The sequence below is a fragment of the Suncus etruscus genome, chromosome 11 (assembly GCF_024139225.1).
Source record: "Suncus etruscus isolate mSunEtr1 chromosome 11, mSunEtr1.pri.cur, whole genome shotgun sequence".
Lineage (NCBI taxonomy): Eukaryota > Metazoa > Chordata > Mammalia > Eulipotyphla > Soricidae > Suncus > Suncus etruscus.
This window is the reverse complement of record NC_064858.1, coordinates 86714862-86732502: the sequence shown is the minus strand read 5'-3', so window position 1 is coordinate 86732502 and position 17641 is coordinate 86714862. Positions and strand designations below refer to the sequence as shown.

The window sequence follows — 17641 nt, the reverse complement described above, 5'->3', positions numbered from 1 at the left end:
CTAAGTATCTTCATCCCATCATTCTTGGAGAACTTCTCAATCCTGGAGACACACTTGATTTGGTTGTGTATCTGTTTGGTTTTTGTAACTGCCATCAATCTCATTTTATATTTAGTGGTGAAACCAAATGTATTCTCTAAAAGAAGTTCATTATCATATAAGATAACCAGACTCTTGAAGTGCTGTATCTACTTTCTTCTATCTTGTTGCATCTTTCTTGCTTGCTTGCTTTTTTTTTGGGGGGGGGTCACACCGACAGCCCTTAGGGCTTCCTCCTGGCTCCACACTCAGAAATCACTCCTGGCAGGCTCGGGGGACCGTATGGGATGCTGGGATTCAAACCAAATACCTTCTGTATGAAAGGCAAATGCCTTACCTCCATGCTCTCTCTCCGGTCCCATTGTTGCATCTTTCATATTATGTATGTTCTATATAGAGCACCGCTAATAGAGTTGGTGTTGGAGACCTTTTTATTTGCAGTTACCTTGTCTACATTCACCACTGTTTCTTGTTTGTGTTTGTTGGGACCAAACATCAAAGCATGGTTAAGAATTTTCAGTAAAAATGGAGTGACCTGGGGCCGGGCGGTGGCGCTGGAGGTAAGGTGCCTGCCTTGCCTGTGCTAGCCTAGGATGGACCGTGGTTCGATCCCCCGGCGTCCCATATGGTCCCCCAAGAAGCCAGGAGCAACTTCTGAGCGCATAGCCAGGAGTAACCCCTGAGCGTCACAGGGTGTGACCCCAAAATCAAAAAAAAAAAAATGGAGTGACCTCTATTTGGGAGAAGAGTCTTCAGATAACTACAACTTCTAGTCTTGTAGGAAGTTGACTGGGAGCTTTCCTATTCCACTTGACTGGGAAATCTCTTCTCTGTGCTCTGTAATGTATCTTCGCTGTTAACTTTGCTGGGTATTTGTGAATCCAAGAACAGTCCCCAGAATGAGAAATTACTTCCCATCCCCTTGTCCCCTTTCGGGGGAAGACCTTGGTAATATTTATCTGCAGCAAATAATAATCCACACAGACAAGAAGGATAGGGTGTAAAAGATCGGGCAAGGAGAGCCAGAGAATCCTCCTGCAGCCAGCAGCTTTCACAGAAGGACCCCTCTCCCCTGTCCATCAAGCTATTTATTGCCAACTCCACAGCGCCCCACCTGGAAGGGCTAGGTGGGGCAATAGTCACAGAAAAATCCTAAGGAAACACTTTTATATACAACAATTCTAAGAATCATCTTATGGAAACTTTTTCATATACTACAGTGCTCTATTAGTTGTACTTGTACATCAGCTGTTTCCTCTTCCAGTGTACAACTAATAGAGCACTGTTGAGTTTTTTTGTTGTTGTGATTGTAGTTTTGTCAAATAGAAAACCCTGAGAGATTGTGCCTGCTAGCGGAAATAAAGTATCTATAATAGAAAAAAAAATAGAATTGATCCTGAGTTTTTGTTCTCAACTTTATTTTTTTTAATTTTTTTATTTGGGGAGGGGGTCACCCGACAGCACTCAGGGGTTACTCCTGGCTCTTCGCCCAGAAATCGCCCCTGGCAGGCACGGGACACCATATGGGATGCCTGGATTCAAACCACCGTCCTTCTGCTTGAAAAGCAAACGCCTCACCTCCATGCTATCTCGCTGGCCCCTGTTCTCAACTTTTAAATTGGACACTGAGGACCAGGATGGTGTGAGGAAAGTGGGTTGGATGAGTTTCTGCCATCACCCCCTCCAGGGGTAATAACACATAAAGTGGGGCGTTTTCTCATACAGTTCCTTTATTATCAGGAAACAGTGTCATTATTAAATTGTTCCCAAAACATACAGATTGTATACCGTCCCATCTCCCCCCTCCCATTTCTGGGGCATGCCAGGGTTCTGTGGCTCCTGACTTCTCCAGGGGTATGGAACCCCCCTGGGAAAGGTGGATCTGTGGTGAATGGGATTCTCCACTCTTTAGGCACTGGAATTTAGGAATTGTGTCTCCCCAGGTAGAGACCCCAGTAAGACACTCATGTTGCCCACAGCCATATTAGGAGCACCGGGGGGATGAGGGGTGAGCTCAGAGGTGTCCCCTGGATCATGGGAAGGGGGAGGACTTAGCCCTGGGGCCTCATCCAAAATAGCCACAAAGTCCAGCTGGGTGTTGTCAAGGTCGAGAGAGTCCAAGGCGTTACACACTTGCCCTTCTGGAGGAGGATACAGAGCAGGGCCCGCCCCTGGCCTGCCCACTTCCGGATGGCCACAGCTGGGATTGGTGCCCCCAGCCTTCAGGGGCCCATAGCAAGTGGGCAGTGGGGGCAGATGTCGAGGCGGGGGTGCTGCCCTGTGGGAAGCCTTGTTTGCTTCCCCAGCAAAATTTTCATGGCACAGTGAAGGGGTGGGATAAGAACCTGCCTTGTGATTGGGCAAGCCAGGGGCAAAGCTGGGTCCATAGGTGGCCACTGGGGCTTTGGCAGGGCTGGGACTCATCTGGGAAGCACCCAGAAACTTGGGGCTCTGGTAGAGAGGGTCCTGGACTGGGGGATCCCCTCTGCCTCCACCCTCCCACAGCAGCTCTGGTTGAGACTGGACATGGTTACACACCAGCTGGGTCTTGAACTGTCCTGGGGAGTGAGTGGAACACTCAAAATCCAGGCTGGACCGGGGTTCGGAAGGAAGATAATCGGGAGGGGGTTGAGGGTAGGGACCTGACTGGGGATACTGGGGGTGGGGGGGATGGGGGTAGTGGGAGAACAAAGGCTGTGGGCATGAAGGGCCCTCACCAGGGTGGGCGTTGAGGCAGGGTGCCAGTGCTGTTGTGTCAGAGCCTGCTGGACATCCCTGTTCTGGCTTGACCTGCACTTGTCCATAATGTTCAAGATGGCGACTCTGGCTATAGGTACCGGTTGCACCCTTGGGACCTGGGTACAGCCCGGGGTGGGGAGGGAACTCACTCCATGTTTCTGGGGTGGGGTCAGGATAGGAGAGTTGCTGGGGGCAGGGATTGGGGCCATAGTTGGTGGGTGGGCCAGGCCCCAGAGGCAGGGAGCTTGGACCCCGAGATCCATAAAGTTCAACAGCTGCCCCCTCAGGTCCCCCGTACCCCAGAGGATCTGCAGGTGGGAAGTCCACGTAGGGGTTTAGACTCCCTAGCATAGAGGCCCCAGACCCTGGCTCTTCATGTAGCCCTCGGGTATCCATGGCAACATTCTCGGTGATGCTGGGGGGCTGTGGTGAGTAGACGGAGGTGGAGAGTTGGGGGTCAAAATTCCGTCCCCCACCTGCCCCAGCAGGAGTGCTGTGGACACACCCCAAACTCTTGAACCGTTGGACTCGGGCAGGGGCAGGGTGGTCAGCAGCCCGGGCTGGGTCACTGGCTCTCCGGGTGACTCCCATGTTGGGGTTGAACCCTGGGTATTCAGCTCGGCTTCTCCAAGGAGGGGCAGGAAGACCTCCCACCCGCTCCAGGCTGGATGGTCCTGGAGGTGGGGTTCCGCTTCCCCTGGCTGAAGCATATCGGGCCCGGAGCAGGTAGTGCTGGGCAGGGGTGAGGCCAGGCAGAGAGGGTACCCCATTCTCTGTTGGGGAGCCCGGGGGAAAAGGGGAGGCCAAGGAGGATCGGCGGCTGACGGTATAGGCAGAGCTGATGCTGCTGGAGCTGCTGCTGCGACGGTCCATAGAGGCTGGGGGAGCCAGACGGCGGGACATGGGGGTGCCTATAGGAAAGAGAAGGAGCAGGCTGGTCAGGGGGCACCCGAATCTCCTCCTGCTTCCCCTATGGGTCAGTTCTAGATGCTGGCCCTAAAACCCAGAGGTGGGCTTTTTAACGCTAACCACTGGGGTCTGACTTCTCCTAGGCCCTTTCCACTTCTGAGCCAGAGGGCTGAGGGCTGCTATGAATAGAGGCTACAAACTGCAGTCCCCTAGAGGACAGAGTTCATCACTGTTTTTGGTTTTTTTGGTTTTTGGGCCACACCCAGTGACGCTCAGGGGTTACTCCAGGCTCTGTGCTCAGAAATCGCTCCTGGCTTGGGGGACCATATGGGATGCCGGGGGATCGAACTGCGGTCCGTCCGTCCTGGGTCAGCTACATGCAAGGCAAATGCCCTACTGCTGCACCACTGCTCAGGCTCCTTATCATTGTTTTCTGATAAGTGACAGGAAGTCATCTTGAGAAATAGGGGCTTTTCCTAATTGGACAAAGGATGTTGTCTTCCAGCCTCAGGGAAGGTCCAGAGTTCAGCCTGGCTGCCACCCACCACACCCTGCTCTCACCCGTGTGGGTCAGACTGGGCAGTTTGAGACCCCGGGGCCCCACTGGCCGGAGTTGGTGTAGCTGGTCCAGCCTGAGGTTCTCAAGGCGGCGGAGAGTGGACAGTCCGTTGCCAGCCATGCAAGGCCCTTCATCAAGGCTAGACAGGTCCTCTGTGCTGCCCCCGGCATTCCCAGCCATTTCGACTCCGCTGTCAGTATTGGCTGCGCTGCCTGCTGGGGAGTGGTCGCTGCTGCAGGAAGACTGGGCTCCAGGGCTTGGCTGTGGCTTCTGTGGGGAAGATAAGGGCTGAGGTTACTAGCATCTTCCCTGTCCCTGCAGCTCCTTGAACTTGGTGAGTGGCTGAACTTGGTGAGTATTCCAATGGCTACTCAGCCAGTACCCAACTGACAGAGGGTAGGTTGATGAGACAGAGGCCTGAGTAACTGGGGACTGAACCAAGTGCTGGAGAGAGATTGACAGAAGCAGCCAACAGGGGGGCACAGATGTTGTCCTCACCTTCCTGCTCAATTCTGTCATTTTAAGCTTTAGCACTTTCTTTTTTTCTTTTTTGGCCTGTCAGGTATTGAGCCTAGGAACGCATGTCCTCATGTATATAAAGCATGAAGTTTACCACTGAGCCACACTCTTTGCCCCAAAACAGCTATTTCTTTGATTTCAGAGGCTACTCTAGCTTTGCTGAGAACCACTTGATGCTGAGATTGAACCCAGACCTCCTGCATGCTAAGTATTTGGTGTATGTGAAGCAAAGCTGCCTCCTTGGCCCCCAAAGGCAATATATTTTGTTGTTGTTTTGGGCCACACCCAGCTGTGCACAGGTGTGATTGTGCAGTTATTCTTTTTTTTTTTTTTTTTTTTTTGGTTTTTGGGCCACACCCGGCGGTGCTCAGGGGTTACTCCTGGCTGTCTGCTCAGAAATAGCTCCTGGCAGGCACGGGGGACCATATGGGACACCGGGATTCAAACCAACCACCTTTGGTCCTGGATCGGCTGCTTGCAAGGCAAACACCGCTGTTCTATCTCTCCGGGCCCTCACAGTTATTCTTGGCTCTCACTCAAGGATAGCTCCTGGTGGGCTCAGGGGGACTATATGGGAAACTGAGGATCAAACCTGGGTCTGCCGTGTGCAAGGCAAATGCCCTACTTAACCACCGCACTATTGTTGCAGCCCCATAGAAGCAATATCTTTATACTTGATATTTCTCCTCTGAAAGTGAGAATGTCTTATTCTTACATTGTAAGTACATGAAATTATGCCTGTAGATATCAAATTCTTTATTTTTTTTTCTATTTTAGTTTTGGTGCCATATTGGTGATGATGCTCAGGGATAATCTCCTGGCTCTACACTCAGGAATTACTTTTGACAGTGTTCAGGAAACCATATGAGATGCCAGGAATTGAACCCAGGTCAGCTGCATGAATGGCTAGCTCCGGCACTTGTAGACATCATATTTTTGTTTGTTTGTTTGTTTTTTGGGCCACACCCGGCAATGCTCAGGGGTTACTCCTGGCTGTCTGCTCAGAAATAGCTCCTGGCAGGCACAGGGGACCATATGGGACACCGGGATTCGAACCAACCACCTTTGGTCCTGGATCGGCTGCTTGGGAGGCAAACGCCACTGTGCTATCTCTCCGGGCCCTAGACATCATATTTTAAGCAGTACATGAGTTTGCCCAACCAGTGACCTCATAATAAATCATTACACTAAGATCATTAGGTTTGTGGCTCACTCAAGGAGCAGCAGTGAGACATGAGACTGAACTGGCTGCCATCAGAGGGGAGGAAGGAAGAGAAAGGGAATCTGGAAAATGAGATGTCTCACCATGGCCCCTTCTGGCACCGTCAGTCTGCTTTCCTCCCGAATAGAGCCTCCATCACGCTCCCTCTTGGGTTCCACCGTCGGAAGGGACGGTGCCCGAGGCAGGGGACCGTCCCCTCGGTGCCGTTTGGTCACATGGGCATCAGGGCCGTGTACCGTCTTGACATGTTTGCGCAGTGAGCTGGGGTCTGTGTAACGCTTGGTGCATCCAGGGAGCTTGCACACGTATGGTTTCTGTTGAGGGGAAAAGCAGTCAGAGGTAAGGCCTAAAGTGCATGTGTAAGGGGTGTGATGTGAAATTTAGGGCACAGGCACAGGGGAGTTCTGGGGGAAACAAGAAGCACCCAAAGAAGCAGAGTGGGACATTAGAACAAAAGATGTGAGGTTCAAGGGGGAAGCTTGGCAAAACTGACAGCCCAAGCCCAGGAAAGATGGGGGGATGACCATCCAAATCTAGGACATGTCATACATTCAGAGGGTGCATTGACCAAGGGTCTCTGGTTGAAATGGGTTTTATATATACTTATATATATTTTTTGTTTGTTTTTGGGCCATACCCAGTGGCGCTCAGGGGTTATTCCTGGCTATGCGCTCAGAAATTGCCCCTGGCTTGGGGGACCATATGGGACACTGGGGGATCGAACAGTGATCCGTCCTAGGCTAGCACATACAAGGCAAATGCCCTACTGCCTGTGTCACTGCTCCAGCCCCAAGTCTCTTTTTATTTTACTTGATTTTTATGTATTTAGAATTTGGAGTCCTCAGCAATGCTCAGGGCTGATGATCAGGGGACCATGTACCACTGGGGACTGAAACTAGGTCTCCTGCATGTAAAGTATGAGCCTTGGTCTTAGGTCTTCTCTTTCTCTCTAACTGTCATTCCCCACAAATTGTGCCTGGGAGTGCCATACTGAGCAGTAAGTACTCAAGGGCCATCAGGGCTATACCTGGAGATACTGGGGGGGGGGTTCATGCAGGGGATTAAACTTAAGGGTACACACAAGTCAGGTATATGCTCCAACACTTGAGTTCTCTCTCCTGCCTCTGAAGAATTTCTTGTGTGAGGTAGGGATGGGAGGCAAGACCTGGTGGTGCTCAGGGGGCTAGTTCAGGCTCGGTACTTGGACAGTAACCCCTGATAATGTTCAAGGGACCATACACTGTGCCTGGGATTCAAACTAAGGCGAGCAGGAGTCAAGGAAGTACCTTCCCCCCTGTACTATTTCCTCATTCCTCTCAGGGATTTCAGCGGGGGAGGACTCTGGGTCTGGTTTACCTCATTGGAGTGGGTCCGATTTTGATGCTTTGCTCGGTCACTGGCGTTGCTGAAGGCTTTGCTGCAGCCTTCATGCTCACACATGTACGGCTTCTCCCCCGTGTGTGACCGCAGGTGTGTCTTCAGATTTTCCAGGCGGGAGTATGATTTCCGGCACCCCTCAAACTGGAGGATATGGTGGTGGAGGCTTCAAAGATTAGCTCTCCCACAGGACACAGAGATAAGGAGCCCTCCATCTCAAAAGGGACTAATGTCAGAGATTATAACTCAAGATGAGAACCAATCAGGGCTCCAAACTTGGGGACAAGGACAGGCAAAAGTGGAAGGATAAGAAGTAGCTGGAGGCAGCCACCCTTCTCTCTGACCAGAGTTCATGTCCCAACTTAGACCCTTGAGGTTTTGTGGCTGTCACAGGCACAAGTCAGACTTTTGTCCACATAGGCCTTCTCTAGTGCCACCAAAATGTTCCCTTGACATTTTTTCCTCCCCCCTATCCATATAGTTTAGGGACTATTCCTAGTTCTGCTCAGAAGTGACCGTTGATAGTATTTGGGGGAATCCCTCTTCAGAACTGGGATAGAACCAGGGGGGGCATGTGCAAAACAAGCCCCTACATCCCTTGCACTAGCTCTCTGGTCCTCCCTGCTTTTTATGTTTTGATCTTTTTGTTTGTTTTTGTTTTGGGGCCACACCCGGTGATGCTCAGGGGTTACTCCTGGCTATGCACTCAGAAATCACTCCTGGCATGGGGAACCATATGGGACGCTGGAGGAACGAACCATGGTCCGTCCTAGGTTAGCATGTGCAAGGCAAATGCCCTACCATTTGCGCCACCACTACAGCCCCATTGTTTGTTTGGTTTTTTTTGGGCCACACCCAGTGATGCTCAGGGGTTGCACCTGGCTGTCTGCTCAGAAATAGCTCCTGGCAGGCACGGGGGACCCTATGGGACACTGGGATTCGAACCAACCACCTTTGGTCCTGGATCGGCTGCTTGCAAGGCAAACACCGCTGTGTTATCTCTCCGGGCCCAGCCCCATTGTTTTGATCTTTTTTCTTGATGTCAAAATAGTCATAAAATGCAATATCTTACTGTATTTATACAGTAGACAGGGGGATATGATAACAAGACTAGGATGGGGTGAAGGGGCCCCGATGCTATAAGCAGGATCTCACCGTGCACTTGTGCGGTTTCTCCCCCGTGTGTCTTCGCATGTGGACCACCAGCATGTACTGGGCTTTGAAGGGCCTCAGCTCCCTGGAGCAGCCCCCCCAGTGGCACACAAACTCCTTCCGCTCCCCATGGATATGCTCGCTGTTGATGTGCTGAGGGAGAAGGTTCAGGGGCTCTCCAGGGTTCCCCACCAGACCCAAAATTTACTTTCCCTTGATCCCTGCACCCTTTGGTCTGAGATATTGCCCCCCCCAACAGATCTCCTTTCCCCACTCCAAGTCATGCCCATTTCTGCTCTGCCACACTTCTACCACAAAGCCTCATGTCGAGGACCTGCTGCCCTATGCCCGGCCCCTAGTGTTCCACCCAAAAGGCCCTGGTGCTGTGCTGGGCAGGTTCCTGTTACCCCCTGGGGCTCACGTGCACCAGTTGCTCCTGGGAGTCAAACTCCTGGCTGCAGCCATCCCAGCGGCAGTCGGTCTCATAGACGGATTCAGGCTCCGGCTTCTCCTCTCGCTCTAGCTCCTCACGCCCCTCCAGCATCCCTAGCAGGGGGTCCTGGGGCAGGAGAGGGAGGCCCAGGCTGGTCCACCAGTTCATCCCTTTTGCTGCCTGTTCCAAAGTGGAGGTTGCATCCCCATCCTCACCTGTGTGCCTGTGGAGGTGGGGCTGGACATGTCCCCTTCCAGGGGCTCCTCTGGGCACTTGCTTACCAGCATGTCCAGCTCAGATTTCAGCTTTCCCAAAAGAACAGAAGAGGGGAATGAAAGAAGTAAGGACCAGAGCAATAGCACAGTGGTAGGCTGCTTGTCTTGCGTGTGGCCAACCCTGGGTGGACTTAGGTTGGATTCCCAGCATCCCATATGGTCCCCCAAGCCTGCCAGGAGTGACTTCTGAGCCAGGAGTAACCCCTGCGCGCTACCGGGTGTGGTCCAAAAACCAAAAAGAAAAAAAAAATGTAGACAGAAGGAAAAGGGAGTCCAGCCAGGTTCCCCAGATTGGAGAGCCCCCCAAACATCCAGGAGCCCTGGTTTGGAAGAGATTTTTTTTCTCCACACTGTTTGGGGATGGGATGAGCAAAAATGGGAGCATTTTTTTTTTTAAGTCACACCCAGCAGCACTCAGGAGTCAGTCCTGGCTCTGCACTCAGAAATTGCTCCTGGCAGACTCGAAGGACCATGTGGATGCCCGGATTCAAACCACCATCCATCCTGGATCAGCTGCTTGCAAGGCAAATGCTCTACTGCTGTGCTATCTCTCCAGCCCCCTGCAGGGAGCTTTTTCTTTTTTAAGGTTTGGGATTATGTCCAGCAGTACTCAGGAGTTATTACTGGCTTTGTGCTCAGGAATCACTCCCACTGGGCTCAGGGAACCATATGGGATGCTAGGGATTGAGCCTGGGATAGCCACACACGTCAAGAGCCCTATCTATTATATTATGACTTTGGTCTGAATTGGGAACTTTTGTTTTGGTTTTTGGTTTTTGGGTCACACCCGGCGGTGGCACTCATGGGTTACTCCTAGCTCTATGCTTAGAAATTGCTCCTGGAGGGCCGGGAAGGTGGCTCTAGAGGTAAGGTGTCTGCCTTGCAAGCGCTAGTGTAGGACGGACAGTGGTTCGATCCCCTGGCATCCCATATGGTCCCCCCAAGCCAGGGGTGATTTCTGAGCGCATAGCCAGGAGTAAGCTCTGAGCGTCAAATGGGTGTGGCCCAAAAACCAAAAAAAAAAAAAAAAAAAAAAAAGAAATTGCTCCTGGCAGATGTGGGGGACCATATGGGATGCCAAGGTTTGAACCACCCTCCATCCTGGACCAGCTATGTGCAAGGCAAACACCCTACCACTGTGCTATCTCTTCATCCCGAAATGGGAACTTTTAGAAGGAGTGATTCAAAACCCAAGAAAAGGCCCCCTGCGGCATTCAGACCCTTTCCACTCTCTGGGAGCTAAAGGATTGACCTCCTAGTTTGACCTGTAACATTCACCTTGACCTCAGCTGCAGCATGAGGGCTCTCACCTGGCAAGTTGGAAGTGGTCCTCGGGACTGAGGATGTGGCATCATTCCATTCTGTGTGGGATCATGGGGACCACAGGACTGGACCCCGAAGGAAGGAGAGGTCCCTTTTTGGTGGTTCACAGGGGGCAGGAATCCCAGAGATGGGCTGCAGAGGAGAAAGGAAGGCAGTTACTCAGATCAGTTACTCAGACTGGATTGCTGTGATTTTTCTGGGGGGTTCTGGGAGACCTGGTGTGGGATGTGGTGAGACAGTGCCAGGGACATAGTAGGATTGTTTTCAAAGAGGGGCCATGGATTTGGTGGAGTTGAGGCTAATTTGAATGGGGTTTGGGAGGGTCTTTGGGGGTCCATGAGGCCAGGGCAGTTTGCACCTCATGGTGCTGATGGAGAGGTGGCCATAGGACCCTCCAGGAGATGCACAGCGTGAGTTGATGAAGGCCACGAGGGAGCTGGGTGATGTACGAATGACTGTCTGCAGGTCCAGGCTGGTGTCAGACAGAGGTGAAATGGACAGTGCCCGCTTCTTGGTCAATTTGACTCCATTCCGGGGAGGGGGAAAAAGTGGGCCTGCGGCAGGAAACAGAGAAGACAGATAACATTCAAAGGCCTGCCACAATACACCCAAACTGACACTCAGCCAAAAATATGACACGTCTTGGGCTGGAGCAATAGTATAGCAGGTAGGATGCTTGCCTGGCAAATGGCTGGCCTGGATTTGATCCCTGGCATGCCATTTGGTCCCCTGAGCACCGCCAGGAGTGATTCCTGAATGCAGAGCCAGGAGTGACCCCTGAGTACTGCTGATATGGCCCCAAAATCAACCAACCAATAAAAAAACCCACTAATTTTTATTTATTATTTATTTATTTATTTATTTATTGGTTTTTGGGTCATACCGGCAGTGCTCAGGGGTTACTCCTGGCTCTATGCTCAGATATCTCTCCTGGCAAGCTTGGGAGACCTTATGGGATGCCGGGATTCGAACCACCATCCTTCTGCATGTAAGGCAAATGCTCTACCCTCCACATTATCTCTCCGGCCCCAAAACACACTAATTTTGTGCTTTTGGCCTGTGACCTTCAGGTCAGGTCTTAACCCTCACTTTTTATCTCTAAACAGTTCCTGCCTCCTGTTTCCTCCCTCAGGAGGGGCTGAGGTAAGAGAGGCTGCCTGAAACTCACCCTCACTGCAGCTGTTGGGCTCTCTGGTTGGCCCGTAATTGTGGGGGCCAGGCATGAGGTTGGACTGGTGGCAGAAGGGCAGAGCTGAGAGTCCTAGAAAAGAGAGACAGCTGGAATGGGGGATGGGATGGGAATGGAGGAGACAGAGGGCTCGCTCTGAAATCCCAGACAAGGCCTAATCCCGTAGAGCAAGCCCCTTAGAACATAAGGCTTCACATCTTCTCCCACATGGGAAACTGGCAGTGGGTGGATGGCAAAGGGGTCCCCAGGGCTGGGGGAGTTTGCCAATCCTCAAATCCTGAAGTTGAGCATATTCACTGACCTTCTGCCCCCATGGTTGGGACCCCCTGACTGGGGAGGGACCGAAGACAACAGGGTTCACCATAGCTACTGACTGGCGGTGGGCTCATCGAGTTGAACATGCTGTTTCAGAGGCAAGTGTGGGGGACACTGTAGGAGGGGAAGCAAATCTTTGTGAGTTATAAGGCGGAGGGGAAATAAGAGCTAAGATAGCTAAGACCCCCATCCTCAGGCAAATGCTTCCTGTGTCCCAGGCATTTTAAGACATCTTCCAGGAGCCACAAAGTTGTCGAAAATTTACTCAGCCAGGGAAGGAAGGAAAGACATTACAAAGAATCTGTCTCAGGAGTTCTTGTGAGAACTAGACTGTGTGTGTGTGTGTGTGTGTGTGTGAAAGAGAGACAGGGATGGAGAGACAGAGCGAGAGAGAGAGACTGTGGACAACTTGTACTAAAAGAACTTCAATGTGGCCAGAGCGATAGCACAGAGGTAGAGCATTTATTTTTTTGGGCCACACCCAGCGGTGCTCAGGGGTTACTCCTGGCTGTCTGCTCAGAAATAGCTCCTGGCAGGCACGGGGGACCATATGGGACACTGGGATTCGAACCAACCACATTTGGTCCTGGATTGGCTGCTTGCAAGGCAAACGCCGCTGTGCTATCTCTCCGGGCCCAGAGGTAGGGCATTTATTTGCCTTACACGCAGTCAATCAAGGACAGATGGTGGTTCTAATCCCAGCATCCCAGGTTCCCTGAGCCTGCTAGGATTTCTGAGCATAGAGCCAGCAGTAACCCCTGAGCGCCTCCAGGTGTGACCCCACCCACTTCAATTGATTTGTTTGAGGGACACACCCTGTAGTGTCCAGGGGCTGCTTCAGTTCTGTGCTGGAGGTGTTGGGAAATTGCTCCTAGTGCAGCTCGGGGGACCATGAGGGATCAGATCCTAGCCTCCTGAAGGCAAAGCGTGTACTCAGGCCCATTGCTCAGGCCCTCTGCTACTTTGATTTCATGCCACACACCCTCTATTTCTTGCTCCGACCCTGGGCTCGCTCTGAAGGGCGGGATGGCGAATTCAAAACGGGAATCTCGCTGCTTGTGGCCTCCCCAGTCAGTTCCAATCCCAATCGGGGGACAGCAGGGCCTCAGTATCTCCAATGCCCAGCAGAGGGTGCTCTCCCCACGGCTCAGCGGGGCCGGGGAAGCCAAGAGAGAGCCAGAGCTGCCCGGGTCTCTCTCCCTCTCTAAAGCAAAAAATAAAAAATAAATAAAATTATTTTCTTTTTCTTTTTGTCGCCGGAATTAAGGTTTCCGAGGAAAGCCCTTAGATTTGCCGGACACTAAGAGAGAAAAGTGACTTTTTCTGGGTGGGCTGAGATTTGGGAACCCACCTAGCTATTTATTTAATTTAATTTAATTTATTTTATTTTTTGGTGGGGGAGCCTGGAAAGGGTCTGCAAGGAAAAGCTCCGGGAGGAAGGCAAAAATACAAATCATCTAAGACCTGGAAAAGGTGCAATCAGGGGGTTGTGCCTCGGCTCCCCAACTGCTCCAGCCCTGGTTTTTCGGGCGCCCGGGACCAGGGTGCGGTGGGGCGGGGTAGGGTGGAGAAGGGCCGGGAGCGGGGCCCGGCCGGCGCGGTGGGTGATCCCGGGATGCTGGGATTTAGGGTGAGGGCGGGGTGAAGCGGGGAGCGGAACCCGGACCCCATGACCCAGCCCGAGTGAGCCCCAGTAGTCTAGGTCGGTCCCTGTCTTAAAACTCCTCCTCGCTCAGCTTAGAGATCCGGACCCCGCTTCCAAGACCTCCCAACTCGACCTGGCACAACGTGGGGTGTGTGTGCGTGCGTGTGTGTGATGGGGCGGGCACAGCTGGCTGGCAGCTGGATGGGATGGGGGAGACACTTCTCCCGCCTCCTTCTCTGACTCATCCAGGAGAAGGAAGGCGGGAGGGAGGGGGGTTTGCAATCGACACCCCCCAAAAAAAATCAATCAAAGCAACTCATAAGGGGGGGCACCCCGCACCCCTTAACTTAACACCCCGCACTATCCGGGCAGCATCATTCCAAGCTCTCCTACTAGTCCGTCCAGTCTGGGGGCGGCCTGCGTTTGGAAACGGGGTGACAGCTTTCCCCAACCGCCCGCGCGTGCCACGGCCCACCCACGTCTCCAGTCCGTCTACACTTCGGCCCCACTTTTCCAGGCCTCCATCGAGTTAGCTAGTTTTTCTTTTTGGTTTTAGGGGGTCACACCCGGAGGCGCTCAGGGGTTCCTCCTGGCTCTGTGCTCAGAATTCACTCTTGGCAGTTTCGGGGGGGCGGGGGGACCATATGCAATGCCAGGACTCGAACCACTGTCCTCTTGCATGCAAGGTAGAGCATTTGCCTACCTTAGCTAGTTTTTTTTGGGGGGGGGTGCAGAGTGGAACCGGGGAGCTCCAGGGGCCTCCCCAAAACTTAGAGCCGCAGTGCTGAATCCTCCTCTGTGTCTCTCTTCCCGGCCCCAGGCGCACCCCCCTCGCACCCCCCGCGCCCCAACTCCCAGGAGCCGGCCCCGCCTCCAGCCACCCCGCCTTCCCGCCCCCGAACCTCCCCGGCCCACCCAAGTCGCAGCCGCAGGCTCCGGCTGCAGACGGCTCCGCGGGCCGCCGCCCGCCCGCCCGCCCGCCCGCCCGCCCGCGAGCCGGCCCAGGGGGAGGCGAGGCCGGACGCATTCCTCCCGGGGGGTGCACCGGCCCTGCATCTAGGGTCCCCTGAAAAAAAACAAAAAACAAAAACAAAACAAAACAAAAAGACAGCCAGAGTCTGGCTAGCTGCTAGAAAGGGGTTGCAGGCTGGAGGGGTCGACGCCCGGGGCTCCCTAGCTTTGCAGCCGGGTTTCCAAGGGTTAACCCCGCCAGACCCCCGGGAACCCCTCCGTGACGTCAAGGGCGGGGTCTGCGCCTCCCTCCCAGTAGGGGATGCCTCGGAGATAATGGGGACCCCGCCCCCCTAGGGAAAACCTCTCCCGGCCGACCCCTGCAAACCCCCCTGGAAACTTCCCTTCGCCTTGCACCGGGCCCTCTGCAGAGAAGGCCTCTGCGGAGAAGACCCCCACACACACCCCAGTCCTCTGGCCCCCTAAAACCAGCCAGCCTTCGGTCTATGTGGGATCCCCTTTCCCTAATCCTGCCCCCGAAGCTAGGTTGCCTGCCGAGGGCTGATTGTTTCGGGGTCACGGGGCTTGAAAGAAGCTTCAGAGCCGGGACCAAGGGCAGGCAGGGTGGTCCGAGGCAGAGCAAGAGGAGGGGCCGGTCCCCGGCTCCCCCTTTTAGAAGGGGGGCGAAGGGGATGCAAAGGCAGCCTAGAAGCCGGTGGTGGTCCCGCCCTGTCCCAGTAGGGGTCTCCCAGGCGGATGGCCCTCAGCTGCCCCGGTGGTCTTGAGGTCAGAGGGTCAAGACGAGGTCTCCCCATGCGCCGTGGCACCCCCACATAGTCTACAGGCTCAGGGCTCCCAATTCTTTTTTTGGGGGGGGGTCTTTCTAGGGCCTGCACCAGCTAGCTACAGGTTTCTCCAGGCCCTCCTTTCCAGGTCAGACATAATCCTCCTCTATTCCAATCCAAAAAACGACACTTGTTAGGAGACAAGACAGACAGGTCAGGGGTTTGAGCCAGCTTGTGTGTGTGTGTGTGTGTGTGTGTGTGTGTGTGTGTGTGTGTGTGTGTGTCGCCCCACACACCCACTTGGCTGGCACTCCCTCCAGTACCAGCTGGGATCCCCTTTTTGCAGAAGCCCCCCAACCTGGCCCAGGGGACGCACCTGGACGGCCCCTTCTACCACGCAGACCTCCAGCCAGCCGTCCCTCTGGCCTCTTCATCCCAACCTCACGGAAAGCGAGATGTTTCTAGAACATGCGAGAAGAGAGACAAAGAGGTTCCCTGAAACTTCCAGAAGAAGAAGAAGAAACAAAACAACCAGAAGAAGAAAACCAGAAGAAAAGACCCAAAGGCACAAACGTGGTTCACCCCTGGTCCTGCCACCCCATTTGGCCAGGGGTACCCCCAGGCCTAACCCAGGGGGGGGGAAGGCCTAGAGGAGTCCCTCGCCCGCCCAGCAAGCATCCCAACACCCCTCCCCCAAGCTCCCAGGTGGTCCTGCCCCCCCCAACAGCCCCCCTTCTCACCTCGGTCTGGGCGCAGGACTCGGGGCTCAGGATGCGCGCGATCCAGGGCAGGATCCGTAACAGGGGGGTGTGCAGTGGGAGTGGGGGGGCGGACCAGGCGACAGCGGCGCAGTCTCAGTGCCACCCCCACCCCACCCCCAGACCTGGCCCCCAGCCCTCCCTCCGACCCAGCCCGCCGGCCCGAGCCGGGACCACCCGCGAGACGCGCACAACTTTTTCCTCTTCTTGCAAAAACTTTTTCTCCCTCGAATCCCTGGTGCACAGCCGCGCCTCCTTCGATTTCCCTCCCTCCTGCGCTTCTGATGGATGCAGCGGGGAGCTAGAAGCCAGAAAGGGGGGGTGCCGGGCTTATGGCACCCCCAGGACCCCCAGGATCCTCCCCCTCCCTTGAGGGACCCTAGACTGCCTAACACCCCCCTCCCTCTCTGAACACGCTGCTGACAGTGGGCGCTAAAATCCGGCGTGGAGTTTTGGATCGGCGGCCCAAAAAAAAAAAAAAAAAAAGAGAGAGAGAGAGAGAGAGACCAGAACTAGCAGGGCCTGGAAAAGCAGATTAGAAATAAGGCGGAGAGGGCCGTCGCCCAGGTTCTATTCCCAGAAAGATGGTGTGAAAGCTAGGGGTCGTCGGCTCCTGAGGGTGCAAGGCGTACCTGCACCCCGGAGTTGATCTAGTTTTCAAAGGCATCTCGGCCTTTGATGGAAACTTGAAAGGGTTTGGGATGAAGTTGGGGTTCGGTAGAAACAAACTTGACCTAGGTTGGGTTGGATGATGTTGGAGACCCCAGGGGATAAAAGGGGAACATCTCCTGGGGTGTATGTAGAAGAAAAAGCAAAGGTTGAAAGTTTGGGTGCAGGGTACTGTGCTCTCTCAGGTAATTCGGGATCCCTGGCGCTGCCTCCGTGTTGCGCGAGAACCCCCCTTTTTCTTCATCCCCCAAATTCTGGAGGCTGCAGTCACCTCCGCACTTCTGCACGGCCCGCACTTTCCGCTCGCCAAGGCTTTTTGCTCCCTCTGCTGGCACTCCTGGCACAGGACACCTTGTCGGAGCCTGGGTGCGTGGCGGAGTGAGTAGACAGAAGGAGCTAAAGGGGACTAGGAAGTAGGCAGACAGGCATCCTCCCATTAAGTCCACGTAGGGGCCTAAGAAGAGGGTATTAGGAGCCCAAAGGGAAGGAGGGCCGAGAGACCATGCGGCAGAAACGCAGACAGAGGTGCTGATCGCCAGGCAGTTTTTCACTGGAAGGAGAGGATCCATCCTGTCCTTTGGAATTGTGTTGGAATCACTTTGGAATTCTGTCAAATTGTGTCCAAATGAAAGGGAAAGGGAATGAGTAGCTCTACCAGCCTTTCTAATCTTTCTTTTTAATCAAGGGGTGCAGCCATTGTGGGGGAAAGACCTTGTTTTTTGCCAGGAAGACCTCCTTGAACCTGACAAGAGTTCTGAAGGTTACCTGGAAAGGCGAAGTGA

At 53.9% G+C, this 17641-nt stretch overlaps 1 protein-coding gene across 1 annotated transcript; it reads right to left on the bottom strand.

Moving 5' to 3' along the window:
- Positions 1 to 1751: 1751 nt before the first annotated feature.
- Positions 1752 to 15896, bottom strand: GLI1 (GLI family zinc finger 1). Its single transcript, XM_049783103.1, has 12 exons — positions 15809 to 15896; positions 12038 to 12165; positions 11716 to 11808; positions 10906 to 11101; positions 10535 to 10679; positions 9165 to 9254; positions 8938 to 9075; positions 8520 to 8669; positions 7344 to 7508; positions 6071 to 6301; positions 4249 to 4516; positions 1752 to 3689 (listed from the first exon to the last, which is right to left on the bottom strand). The coding sequence occupies exons 2-12, from the start codon at positions 12135 to 12137 to the stop codon at positions 1948 to 1950; spliced, it is 3318 nt and encodes a 1105-aa protein (XP_049639060.1). The 5' UTR covers positions 12138 to 12165; positions 15809 to 15896; the 3' UTR covers positions 1752 to 1947.
- Between the last annotated feature and the right edge of the window lie 1745 nt (positions 15897 to 17641).